At 42.9% G+C, this 15030-nt stretch overlaps 1 protein-coding gene across 1 annotated transcript in view; it reads right to left on the minus strand.

The window, feature by feature from the left end:
- LOC311048680 (inositol 1,4,5-trisphosphate-gated calcium channel ITPR1-like) overlaps positions 1–14292 on the minus strand; it is a 184039-nt gene extending 169747 nt beyond the window's left edge. Inside the window, exons 1-3 of the mRNA XM_084061942.1 lie at positions 14106–14292; positions 5736–5850; positions 2594–2664 (exon numbers count right to left, since the gene is read on the minus strand). Coding sequence (XP_083918068.1) covers positions 2594–2664; positions 5736–5827 — 163 coding nt within the window. The 5' untranslated portion in view covers positions 5828–5850; positions 14106–14292. The remainder of the gene's footprint in view (positions 1–2593; positions 2665–5735; positions 5851–14105) is intronic.
- Between the last annotated feature and the right edge of the window lie 738 nt (positions 14293–15030).

Here is a 15030-nt window from a genome sequence, read left to right on the forward strand (position 1 = left end):
TGTGAGCAACCAGGCTCTGTTTAGTGCAGGGGCAACGTTTTCAGCCCAAGGACCCCTTAGCTGAGAGACATATGAAGCAGGGACCACCTCTATATTGTATAAAATTGTGTTTTTCTTTTATTATCTTTTTTCCCTCTACACCTATACCTCTTTGCCAAAAATAGCAGATCTACAAGCTCACAACGCCTCGTGCTGCGAGGCGTTGAGAGCTTGTAGATCTGCTATTTTCGGCCAATGTTCCCCTCAGAATAGGGATGCTAGGGTTCAAGTGGTTAATGTGAAAAAAAACAATCCTCTCACACAAAGATTTGGCGGACCCCCTATAGTAGCTATGAGGACCCCCTAGGGGTCCCGGACCCCCTGTTCAAGACCCATGGTTTATTGGACACACAAACCATGTAACCTCCCACGTAAGAAACACCCATATGCATGGAAGTCAGTCCACACACACACACACACACACACACACACACACACACACACACACACACACACACACACACACACACACACACACACACAGCCTGAGAACCCAGGATCATGAATACTACTTCCTGTGTGGGACTCTAGGTCTAAAAATAGTCTCTTCACTCAGATAAGCATCACGTTCGATCGTTGCCAGGTTCTGCGAGAGAAACAAGCAACCAGGTCTACGAAAACAAGCCCAAAACAGGCGGCTGTCATAGATAGGCCACATGAGCACTTTAAACCTGTATACTGTATTTTCAAAAGATCTTGAAATAGCATTTTTTTTAAAACCATTCTAACAACATAAATCTGGTACGGGGGTCTCTGCTCTGGCATGAAATATTTTCAGATGGGGGTCTGCGCTACGGACAAATAGGCTACATATTACCTTGGGGGTCCTTAATTATTGCTTAGACAATAATTAAAACAATAATTAGGAAACCGGCCCACATAAGCAACTACACTTTAAACACAATTTCCCCCCAAAAAAACACAACCTGCAACTAACCAATATTTACAGGCAACTTTACAGAAAAACAAGCCCAAAGTCGCTTATAATAAGCGGACATGGCAACACTGATCACGAGGCTTCCAGTACAGTAAAGGAAGACACCGGCTAAATATGTACAGTAACAGAGTATACAAACATATGTACAGTAACAGTATACACACCAGAACACAGCAACAACAATACCCATTAAGACCAGGAACACATCTGTGTCACTTTAACATTTATTTGGATTTTTTTTAGAAAAATCGTGAAAATTTGTGGAAATCTTTGAATATATATGTTTTTATGTTTTAAAGTGAACATTTGTAACTCAAATCTTTGCTTCTGGGGGGTCCCTGGATCAACATATTTTGAGATGGGGGGTCCGTAGCTAAATACATATCATTTTGGGGGGTCCTTGACATGGAAAAGTTTGAGCACCACAAAAAAAAAACTGCTTCCTCAGAAGCAAAGATTTGAGTTAGAAATGTTCGCTTTAAAAATATATCTGCATACAGTGTATGTATATTCAAAGATTTGCACATGTTTTCCTGATTTAAAAAAAATAGCAGATCTACAAGCTCATAGCGCGGCACAGAGTGCCGCGCTATGAGCTTGTAGATCTGTTATTTTTGAATAGCCCAAATAAATCTTAAAATGACACAGATGCGTTCCCGGTCTTAAAAAAAGGTTAAAATAACATGCACTGATTCTCACACTCCATCTTAGGGCTGTTTCATCATCATGACATTCTACTGTGTGTGTGTGTGTGTGTGTGTGTGTGTGTGTGTGTGTGTGTGTGTGTGTGTGTGTGTGTGTGTGTGTGTGTGTGTGTGTGTGTGTGTGTGTGTGTGTGTGTGTGTGTGTGTTGTCACCTGTCACAAGGAGGTTCTGATTGTGGAGGTGGGCTGTGTCTTTGATCTCTACATGAACCAGGCTTTACCAAGATAAGCATTTTAAGTACCAACCAACCGCTACAGAGAATCATAACAAACCTTATGGGCACAGATGCAGATTTTCTGTAGTCATATTTGGAAGCCTAGGCCATTGGTTCTCAAAGTGGGGTCCGGGGACCCCCGGGGGTACTTGAGGGGGTTCCAGGGGGTCCCCAGCTAAATGATGGACAGGGACCAAATGAACCCGTATGGGTCTGTAACTCTGAGAGTGTACAAATGGAACCAAATGGACCCTAACGGGTCCATTTGGTTCCATTTGTACACTCTCAGAGTTAAATTAACATTGGTTGTACAATGTGAATTGGGGTCCCAGAGCTATAAATGCCATTAAATGGGGGTCCGTAGCCCTAATGCATGTCAAACTGGGGGTCCTTGAAATGAAAATGGTTGAGAATCACTGCTAGAGAGCCATAAAAACCTTCTCTTATTGGGGTCCCTGGCTTATCTTTTCAAATGGGGGTCCGTGGGGTAATAAGTGTCAAGTAGGGGGTCCTTGACATGAAAAAGTTTGAGAACCACTGGCCTAGGCCATGTATATAAGATGACCACGAGTGGCCTAGCAATCGCTGGCATGACAAAGAGCAAAGCCAAACACCTTGTGAAATATTGCTCTGTTTTGCTAATGAAAATGTATTGTAATTTGTGGATTAAAATAAGGAATTAAAATGTGCCGTCTTACCTCTGAACTTCTTGGGAGGGTTGTTGAGGTCTCCGGCGTCAGGCTGGACGACACAGCGGTCATCCACCAGGCTGAGGAGAGAAACACTGTGTTACTGACATGACCTCTGACCCCATGACACTGTGTTACTGACATGACCTCTGACCCCAACAACATGACACTGTGTTACTGACATGACATGACATGAGAAATCACAAGCTGCGTTCATGATTTGAGGCATTTTGTTCAAAACGGACCAATCCTGCAAATTTTGGAAGCAAACCTTAGCCAATGAGGATGGAATATGGGAAATGGGACAGATCTGTGTTGATCACATGACTATAGAGATACTGTGTACCGATTTGCATGACGTTTGGATAAAATCTGTAGGAGTAATGTAAAAAAATCACGCCTGTGTGAAGGTAGCGGCGCCTTTGATACATTTTGTCATCAATAAGTGTTTATAATGTGTTTATAGCCACGTGTCACGTGAAGCTTGACCAATCACTTTGTTGACGTGTCTGACCAATCAGAACGTTGACGCAAAAGCCAGGTATAGAGCAGGATCCGCTCTAGCGGCTAGCGCCGCTAAAAAATGGGTTTTGCACACATCGGCCTCCTGTGGTCCACCAGTGGTCCTTGAGGGGGTTCCAGGGGGTCCCCAGCCAAATTAATAGTTAGGAACCAAATTGATCCTCATGTGTCTGTAACTCTGAGAGTGTACAAATGGAACCAAATGGACGGGTCCATTTGGTTCCATTTGTACACTCTCAGAGTTACATGAACACTAAATGCTGATGATACTTCAGTGTAGATTGGGACCCCCAAGAAATCAAAATGGTTGAGTCCCTGGCATATCTTTTCAAATGGGGGGTCCCTGGGCTAATATGTGTCAATTTGGGGGTCCTTGACGCAAAAAAAGGTTGAAAACCACTGCCCTATAATAGTACTACTAGTAATACTGTCTTCGCCACTAACTCAGGGGATCAAACCGGGAACCTTCCGTTCCGTTCTCTACCTGAAATGATTCAGAGCAGAACGGCCTGTGAGGCTAAAAGAGACTCAATCCTGATGATGAATCTGAGCTTTTAGTGTCTCACAATAACACTGGTCTGGAAACAGGCCAAGTCCTGTAAACCCTCCCCCCCCCCACCCCCCCCAAGTCTGCATCTGCCGGGGAGGGAATGTGTTGTTTACAGTTGTACGTGTGTGCGCGCGCGCGCACGTACACACACACACACACAGTATTACTGTTCTTGTGAGAACATCAACATTTTAGGATGCCGATTTCTATGTTGGCATTAAATGTGACACAGACAGAGATCTGTAAAACTGCTGGTCAACCACATTCTTACTAGGCACAACACACACACACACACACACACACACACACACACACACACACACACACACACACACACACACACACACACACACACACACACACACACACACACACACACACACACCAAGTCTGAGGCGATCGGTCAAACAAAGCTCGAGTTATCCATGAGACAGACAGACAGACAGACAGACAGACAGACAGACAGACAGACAGACAGACAGACAGACAGACAGACAGACAGACAGACAGACACTATAACACTGTTTTTATAGCCGTTATGTGTTCCTTCCTCTATATTCTAATCTCTCTTCCTCATGTGTATCTTTCTTCCTTAAACTGTAACAAAAAACCTCGTTTCCATTTCTACCTTTTAACCATGTGACATGAACTAAGAACTTAGAAGATTGATTGATTGATTGATTAGCACAGGGGTCTTCAACGGGGGGCCCGGGACCCCTAAGGGGTCCTCAGAGCTACTATAGGGGGTCCGCCCAAATCGTTGTGTGATGTGATTTAGTATTTTTACCTTAACCACTTGAACCCTAGAATTCCTTTTCTGAGGGGAACATTAGCCGAACATAGCAGATCTACAAGCTCTCAACGCCTCGCGCTGCGAGGCGTTGAGAGCTTGTAGATCTGCTATTTTTGGCAAAGCGGCTATAGGTGTAGAGGGGAAAAATAGCAGACTAAGTGGGAAAAAAAACGTTAATCTGAAACACAATTTTATACAACATATAGAGTAGGGGGTCCCTGCTTCATCTCTCTCTTAGCTAGGGGGTCATTGGCCTGAAAACGTTGAAGACCCCTGGATTAGCAGCATGTAGTGCAGCGTTGTGTCGTATATAGTGAATAATAATGTGAAAGGCCTTCAGAAGAGTTTATACCACACGTCTATGGAAAGACGGGACAGGTCTTCATGACCTTTACACACGTTTACCCTTTAAGATGATGTACCCCTACCCTCCTACCCCCCTAAAACGTTGTATGCACACTCACTAGAGGTCAAGGAAAAACCTTTGCCCTGCATTTTTCATGTCCGCGAGGAGGCCGACTTATGTAAAACTATTTTTGGGGTGGTGTAACCGCCCCCTATAAGTGATGTTTGGACACTGACCAATCCTGCACCGTGATTGGCCAATAGTCTACAACGCAGTCCACAACCCTAACCCTTCCACAGTCAATGCAAATCTATACTTTTGCAAAGTCAGCCAATCACATTACAGCTAGTGTCATCACCACTAGCTGTAATGTGATTGGCTGACTTTGCAAATTCAGGACTGTGATTGGCTAGCGAAACACATGACACGTGCAGCCCTATGAATAGCAGTATGGACTTTAAAAAAACATATTTATGTTTTTTTTAAGTGAGTCATGTTGTTCCATCCTAAAGTTTGCAGGAGTGGCCCGTTTTGATCCCGATTACGGTCAAACTTTGCACGCACATTCGCACTACGTTGAGGAACAAATGCCACCCTTTTAACATTGCCCTAGTTCAGGGACCTCCCCAGAAGCAATGATTTCAGTAAAACAAATAGCAGATCTACAAGCTCATAGTAGATCTGCTATTTCTTGAAAAGCCCAAAGAAATCTAAAAATGATACAGATGCGTTCCCGGTCTTAATAATGTAATGATTGTGGAGAACCTTACCCCCGGGTGCTGATGAACCCGTTTAGTTATATATATACTCTGACAGTTAAAGAGTTAATAATGTAATGATTGTGGAGAACCTTACCCCCGGGTGCTGATGAATCCATTTAGTTATATATATACTCTGGCAGTTAAAGAGTTAATAATGTAATGATTGTGGAGAACCTTACCCCAGGGTGCTGATGAATCCGTTGGTGGAACCCTCTGCGTACAGGGAGCAGATGTCCCCGATGTGGAGGAAACTGGACATCTTATCAGACATGATGGACGCAGGAGGACGGACGCCTGTGGGACAGGAAATCATTACAATGTCAAATATAGAGACCAACTACATTATGTTATTCCTTTTCAGGAAAAAGAACTAAACATGTTTTTAAAACAGCACAACAACACCAAAGCTTCAGTCTGATTATCAGACTACGTTTTTCCCACCTCCCCAGCTGGCCACAGAACATGTATATATACTAGTCCATACCCGTGGGGTACCTGTGGGGTATGGACCCATAAGTATTGGGCTGGGCGGAGAAGTTCGCCTCGGAAAACAAATGTCAGTAGTCCATAAGTGGTTCTCATCCTGTGGGTCGGGACCCCCAGGGGGGTCCCCACATGATTTTGGGGGGGTCCCCAGATGATAGTGAAGTGAAAATGTAGGACTTTTAAGATCTTTTTAATACCTAAAAAGTTAGGTATTAAATTACTGCATCAAAAGTAATCAACAAACTATACTATAAAACATTGGCCAAATTGTCAAATAACATAAGAAAGAGGCAATAATTGTGAAAATAGCAGATCTACAAGCTCACAACGGCGTTGTGAGCTTGTAGATCGGCTATTTTCACAATATTTATCTGTGGAACGGAGTCAAACGAAATGGGGGGTCCCCAGTTCAAATATGATTTTTTTGGGGGGTCACGGCCTGAAAAGGTTGAGAACCACTGCCATAAGGTAACCGGAAGACTCGCCCCAAAACACACTCGCCCCCCATTCTATATACCTCCGGATATCCCTATAATATCGCCGTATTTGCCCCGGGGGCGACTGTGTTTTGGGGCGAGTGTTTTGGTATTCTTGCGTTGGTGGTGTGCAACGATAAACAAGGAAGTGCAGTGGATCAAATAGAATGACTTCTCGGTTATTGGCATCGTCTATTTCTCACTTCAAATGTTTTCTAAAACATTGTTGAGAGCAACGTTTAGTTGTAAAGGACATGGTTTGTTTGTTTACATGTCTGTCATGTTGGATAAAGCATTAAACCAAGCAGCGCAGGTTGACATGAGCAGGTGTTCTGAGTCTTTGATTACACAGCGGTCCATTATAGCAGTGGTTCTCAAACTTTTTCGTGCCAAGGACCCCCAAATAGACACTTACTAGACCGCGGACCCCCATTTGAAAAGATAAGCCAGGGACCCCCATAAGAGAAGATTTTTGCGGCTCTCTAGCAGTGATTTCAACCATTTTAATTTCAAGGACCCCCAGTTTGACATGCATTAGGACTACGGACCCCCATTTAATGGCATTTCTATCACTTGGACCGCAATTTATATTGTAAAATCTATGTTAATGTAACTCTGAGAGTGTACAAATGGAACCAAATGGACCCATTAGGGTCCATTTGGTTCCATTTGTACACTCTCAGAGTTACAGACACATAAGGGTCCATTTGGTTCCATTTGTACACTCTCAGAGTTACAGATCCATAAGGGTCCATTTGGTTCCATTTGTACACTCTCAGCGTTACAGATCCATAAGGGTCCATTTGGTTCCATTTGTACACTCTCAGAGTTACAGACCCATAAGGGTCCATTTGGTTCCATTTGTACACTCTCAGAGTTACAGACACATAAGGGTCCATTTGGTGCCTAATCTATCATTTAGCTGGGGACCCCCTGGAACCCCCTCAAGGACCCCTAGGGGTCCCCGGACCCCACTTTGAGAACCAATGCATTATAGAGCTCATTGGGCATTATCAAGAAATAATGACCGATGATTGACCAATCAGAATCAAGCATTCAATCAAGCTGTGTAATATATATATATATATATATATATATATGATATAATACTCTAGTTACAGTACATATATGTATACATACATATATATTTTACTATAGAGTTACTGTACACACAGCTACACTACTATGGACCTACTGTTACACCAACAGGATTTGCATGGTCTGAGCTGCAGGGAAATTCTCTTTATCTGATGTTACTGTGTGTGTGTGTGTGTGTGTGTGTGTGTGTGTGTGTGTGTGTGTGTGTGTGTGTGTGTGTGTGTGTGTGTGTGTGTGTGTGTGTGTGTGTGTGTGTGTGTGTGTGTGTGTGTGTGTGTGTGTGTGTGTACCGGACAGTTAATGATTAGGGAAGAAGCAGCACACAGAGAAACATGCAGCTGGACTACAGTAGGTCACCTGGCTCAGTGGTTCTCAACCTGTGGGTTGAGGCCCCCAGGGGGGTCCGTCCCCACATGACAGTGAAGTGACAATTTAAGGTCTTATAAGACCTATTTTAATACCTAAAAAAAGTTAAAAAGTAATCAATCAAGTTTAACAAACTATACTATAAAAACTGGTCAAATATTGGCCGCATTGTCAAATAATATAAGCAAGAGGCAAAGCGTTAGGAAATAGCAGATCTACAAGCTCACAACGCCACGCAAAGAAAGGTTTTTCTCTGCTGTTTTGGACCCTTTTGTAATGCTGCTTGTTTTCTGCACTGGGGACTACGGATGTAAATTAGCATTGTTCCTGTGTATTTACACTATATTTTATACGTAATGTTCATCAATATGTGCAGTTCTGTCCAGATAAACGTATAAGTAAGTCTGTGTCATTTTTAGATTTGAGCTAAAAAAGCCTTATTTTACACTTTGGCTATTCAAAAATAGCAGATCTACAACAAGCTTGTAGATCTGCTTTTTTTTTTTTATCTAGAAAATTTGTGCAAATCTTTGAATATATCTAGTTTTTTAAAGCGAACATTTTGAACTCAAAGTTTTGCTTCTGGGGGGTCCCTGGAACAACATTTTGGGTGGTCCTTGACATGAAAAAAGTTTGAGAACCACTGATATTATAGCAACAAAAAAAACTGTTAGGATTTAGAAGGCATTCGTAGAATCCCCCTAGAAGCAAAGATTTGAGTTAAAAACGTTTCTTTAAAAATACATATATATATATTCAAAGATTTGCACAAAATGTTCACGATTTTTCAAAAATAGCAGATCTACAAGCTCATGGCGCGGCACTCGGTGCCGCGCCATGAGCTTGTAGATCTGCTATTTTTGAATAGCCAAAGAAATCTAAAATGACACATAAGCGTTCCAGGTCTCAAAGGGTTAAATGGATTGAAGGTCATTCTTTCCTCATCAGTCTAACACACAACGCTCTGCTGTGCTGTCAGAGCAGAAACCTCTCTTATCTCCTTATTCTAATAATTTGTGTGTGTTTTGTTTTAATGAACGTCCTATTTGATCATACAACAGCGTCACATAAACACATCGAAACTAGCAGATCTAGGATAAGGATAATTCCTTTTAACAGGTCGTTCATGAAAGTCCTTGCGGTCTTGTTTCCAATGAGAACCTGTGAGCAATTAGGGGTTAAGAGTCTTGCTCAGGGACAAATTTCATTTCATCGACACATATGCTGACCTGGCCTGGAATCGAATCTGGGGCAACCAGGGCCTCTGGGTCCCTAGGCAGGCTCACTAACCATTCAGCTATGGCCGCCCCTGTTATCTACAAGCTCCAAACGCAGCGTCAAATCAGGTTTCCACCCGACAGACACAATAGTTATTTTTGTAAGATCCTGTGTGTTCATTTAACTCCCTACAGTGTAGAAATGGAACCAAATGGTAAATGGTGCATTTAGTATATATACCGCTTTGATCCAAAGCGCTTTACATTGATTGTGCCATTCACCCATTCACACACACACACACACACACACACACACACACACACACACACACACACTCATTCACCCATTCACACACACATTCATTCACCCATTCACACACACATTCATTCACCCATTCACACACACATTCATTCACACATTCACCCATTCACACACACATTCAACCATTCACACACACACACACACACACACACACACACACACACACACACACACACACACACACACACACACACACACACACACACACCCACACCCACACACACACACACACACACACACACACACACACACACACACCGATGGAGGAGGAAACCATGCAAGGCACCAACCTGCTCATCAGGCACCTGATTCGGATGCTATCAATGCATTGAATGGGACATTATCACCTTTTATTAGACCATTGGATGGGACATTATCACCTTTTATTAGACCATTGGATGGGACATTATCACCTTTTATTAGACCATTGGATGGGACATTATCACCTTTTATTAGACCATTGGATGGGACATTATCACCTTTTATTAGACCATTGGATGGGACATTATCACCTTTTATTAGACCATTGGATGGGACATTATCACCTTTTATTAGACCATTGGATGGGACATTATCACCTTTTATTAGACCATTGGATGGGACATTATCACCTTTTATTAGACCATTGGATGGGACATTATCACCTTTTATTAGACCATTGGATGGGACATTATCACCTTTTATTAGACCATTGGATGGGACATTATCACCTTTTATTAGACCATTGGATGGGACATTATCACCTTTTATTAGACCATTGGATGGGACATTATCACCTTTTATTAGACCATTGAATGGGACATTATCACCTTTTATTAGACCATTGGATGGGACATTATCACCTTTTATTAGACCATTGGATGGGACATTATCACCTTTTATTAGACCATTGAATGGGCGAAGTAGGCGACCTACTGACCTACCCGCCATTTATCAGACCATTCATTGGGTGTTATCAAGACATACTGACCTACCAACGGAGATGACTTAAATAGTTCAGTTTGGGTTTTGGTTGTTTTGGTTTGGGACCATGACGGAGGCGCGCAGTCTCAAGCGAGCTGGAGCCCCGTGAAGGACCACCGAGGGAGCTAAAGCGACCGAGTTGCCGTCCTGAGCGGTGCGACCGCACTTTGAGAACCTACAGGCCTCCTGACCACTACAGACCAAGGTGGGGTCGGGAGGTCAGCGGGGTCAAAGGTCGGGTGCACAAACACACACACACACACACACACACTGTACAGAAGGTCAGCTAATGGTTGACAGGAAGTAGCTCCGTGCCAGGAGGGGGCGGTAGTGCGCAGTCTGCAGGAATCTACAGTGTAAAGAAAACCCCCGGGAGGGTTTCAGAAACATTACTGTGACAACCAAAACAAAAAGGAGTTTTGTGACCATACTGTACTTCCTCTGGAACCTGTAGGTTATAGTTCCTCTCTCTCTTTAGCAGCACTCTCTCTCTCTCTCTCACACACACACTCTCGCTTTCTATCTAGTTCCTGACATTAATCTCTCTCTCTCTCTCTCTCTCTCTCAGCTGATCTGAGTGAGTGGGAGGGGTTGTGTAGCAGCCTTAAGGTTCTCCACAAAGGAACTAACTCTACACTTCATTCATTCAAGAGTGTTCCAACTTAAGCCCGGGGCCCTGAAAGGCCTGAACCCCGGCCCACTTCTGTACCACCATGACACACACACACACACACACACACACACACACACACACACACACACACACACACACACACACACACACACACACACACACACACACACACACACACACACACACACACACACACACACACACACACACACACACACACACACACACACACGCGCGCGATCTACTTGTAAGCTCACAACATTGTGCTCTTGTAGGGAATGTAGGCTATTTGTGAACGTGTGACAAAATAATAACCTTATGACAAAACAGATATCAGTCAAACATGATGCAGGGCCAGGAGTAGGACAGGACCCCATTACCTGAATCACACCCAGACATCTGGCATGGGCTTAATAGGCCGGTGTGTGGTTTATGTCCAATGAAATAAATCAGGGGTCTTCAACAGGGGGTCCGGCACCCCTATGTCAAATATTTTTTTTTGCGATATGGATTTATTGTTTTAACCACTTCAACTCTAGTGTCCCTATTCTGAGGGGAACATTGGCCGGAAATAGCAGATCTACTGTAAAAGCTCACAGCAAGGCGTTGTGAGCTTGTAGATCTGCTATTTTCGGGTAGGAGGTAGAGGGGGAAAAAGAGCACATCAAGTACAGAGCCAAGTATTGACGGTTTAAGTTGTTAAATGTCTGATATAAACAAAACACATTAATTCACACAACACTGATAGTCTATGAATCTGTCTATGAAATCTATGAAAAGGTTTAATCTGCAACACAATGTTACACAATATGTAGTGAGTGGTCCCTGCTTCATCTCTCTCTCGGCTAAGGGGTCCCTCATCTATACAATATGTAGTGGGGGTCCCCTGCGCGCGCTCTCTCTCTCTCTCTCTCTCTCTCTCTCTCTCTCTCTCTCTCTCTCTCTCTCTCTCTCTCTCAACTGTATAATGCAGAATATGCACAGTATATCTACTGATTAACTGCTGATGCTAAAGATCTAATGTGATGCTGATAATGGCAATGAATGCACTGATGACAGCAGTTATTCAAGAGCTTATTTATCCTAAAATACATTTCAAACAATCAACAATCACTGCTTACACACACACACACACACACACACACACACACACACACACACACACACACACACACACACACACACACACACACACACACACACACACACACACACACACACACAGTATTTCAGATTGTCAATACTTTTACTTCTACTCCACTACATCTCAGAGGCAAATATTGTAGATTTTGATTATTATTACATTAACCACTTCAGCCCTGTTTCATAAATGGGCTATTTGAAAATAGCAGTTTTGTTTTTTTTACTTACAGAGTATGTCTACACTTCAGTATTGATACTTTTAAAAAAGTAAAAGAAAAGTGAGTACTTTTCCCTTACCACTGGTGTAGTGTAACAGAGCTACATTCATTCATTCATAATGTGTTCAATTTACCATACAAGGAAACAGCTCTATCACATTCTAACACAATGCTTCTCAAAGGGTGGTCCGGGGACCCCCAGGGGTCGTGCTTTATGGGGGTCACTAGCTAAATGATGAAGAGTTTAGATCAGTGGGTCTTCAACAGGGGGTCCGGGACCCCTAGGGGGTCCTAAGAGCTACTATAGGGGGTCCGCCAAATCTTTGTGATAGGATTTCGTTTTTTTACCTTAACCACTTGAACCCTAGAATTCCTTTTCTGAGGGTAACTTTAGCCAAAAATAGCAGATCTACAAGCTCTCAACGCCTCGCGCTGCGAGGCGTTGAGAGCTTGTAGATCTGCTATTTTTGGCAAAGAGTTATAGGTGTAGAGGGAAAAAAAGAGCAGATCAAGTAAACAAAATGTTTTGAATCTGAAACACAATTTTATACAATATAGAGGAGGGGGTCCCTGCTTCATCTCTCTCTCAACTAGGGGGTCCTTGGGCTGAAAACGTTGAAGACCCCTGTGTTGGATACTTTATAAGCAAAGTTTTATTTATTTTGTAGCTATTATTATTATTATTAGAAAATCTCTCATGGGGTCCGGGGATCCCCAGGGGTACTTGAGGGGGTTCCAGGGGGTCCCCAGCTAAATGATGGTTAGGAACCAAATGGACCCTTATGGGTCTGTAACTCTGAGAGTGTACAAATGGAACCAAATGGACCCTAACGGGTCCATTTGGTTCCATTTGTACACTCTCAGAGTTACATTAACATTGATTTTACAATATAAATTGGGGTCCCAGAGATATAAATGCCATTAAATGGGGGTCCGTAGCCCTAATGCATGTCAAACTGGGGGTCCTTCAAATTAAAATGGTTGAAAATCACTGCTAGAGCCATAAAAATCTTCTCTTATGGGGGGTCCCTGGCTTATCTTTTCAAATGGGGGTCCGCGGGCTAATAAGTGTCAATTTGGGGGTCCTTGACATGAAAAAGTTTGAGAACCACTGGTGTAAATACATGGGGGTCCCTCCTTGCTGTGGCACATATTAATGTAAAATGGGGGGGGTCCGTCAAATACATAATATAATGAAAAACATGAACATTTATGTTTCACAACAAACACTGATTTAAACTGAAACGCCCCCCAAAAAAAACACATAAGCAGCACAAACAGACAAGATAGCAGCGGTGTAAAGTAACTAAGTACATTTACTCAAGAACTGTATTGGAGTAAGGTAGTTTTACTTTACTGGAGTATTTCCAATTTTCAGTACTTTTACTTCTACTCCACTACATCTCAGAGGCAAATATTGTACTTTTACTCCACTACAATTATTTAGATGACAAAAGTTACTAGTTACTTTGTAGACTTTGATTATTATTACAAAACATGCTCACTGCATAATGAGTATTTTCTTACTTTTGGTACTTTAAGTACATTCTACAGTGCAGTATTGATACTTTTACTTAAGTAAAATAATGAGTACTTTTTTCCACTACTGACAATAAGTTACATTACCTCTGATGGTCTGTTAGATCTGATGGTGTAACTAACGGACAGAAGCTCTTCTGGATCACAAACAGAAGAACATGATTACAGTTATAAGTTATTCCTCTTCATCACCACCCCGGTACGGTGGGATATACATCCATCCTCAGGTTGTAGGGTTTATAGATCTAATAAAAAAATTGGACCGACTCCCTGCTGCCTGTGGAGCCTGTAGACAGACAGAGGCGGGGGAGGGGCTGCTCTCTGTCAGCTGCGACCTATCACTGACTGAGGCATTCTGGGAAATGTGGTTCTCTGCACTGGTCCTGCGCCTTCCTTCTTCCGCCCTCTAACCATCATGGGACATGTAGTCCTCTAACCACCATGGGACATGTAGTCCTCTAACCACCATGGGACATGTAGTCCTCTAACCACCATGGGACATGTAGTCCTATGCCTCTAACCACCATGGGACATGTAGTCCTCTAACCACCATGGGACATGTAGTCCTCTAACCACCATGGGACATGTAGTCCTCTAACCACCATGGGAAATGTAGTCCTCTAACCACCATGGGACATGTAGTCCTCTAACCACCATGGGACATGTAGTCCTCTAACCACCTGGGACATGTAGTCCTATGCCTCTAACCACCATGGGACATGTAGTCCTGTGTTCATGTCCCATGTTTACGTTTTGCCAAAGGATATTCTATCGTTGTAGTAAAATGGACGACCTTGTGTTTGTACTTTCTATGTTTACGGCCCGTACATCTACATAAACACTTACATTTCAAATATAAAGTGCTTACCTTATGGCCACGGATGTTATAATTACGTTTGAGTCCTCAACAATACTCGTATTTTCCGTATTGTTCAATAAAAAGTATTTTAATCCGATTGGTGACCATTTTTTCCGAATTCCCCCCTGCTGTCAATCACACACCCCTAGCGGT

Source organism: Gymnoscopelus microlampas (assembly GCF_963454915.1).
Source record: "Gymnoscopelus microlampas genome assembly, chromosome: 7".
NCBI lineage: Eukaryota > Metazoa > Chordata > Actinopteri > Myctophiformes > Myctophidae > Gymnoscopelus > Gymnoscopelus microlampas.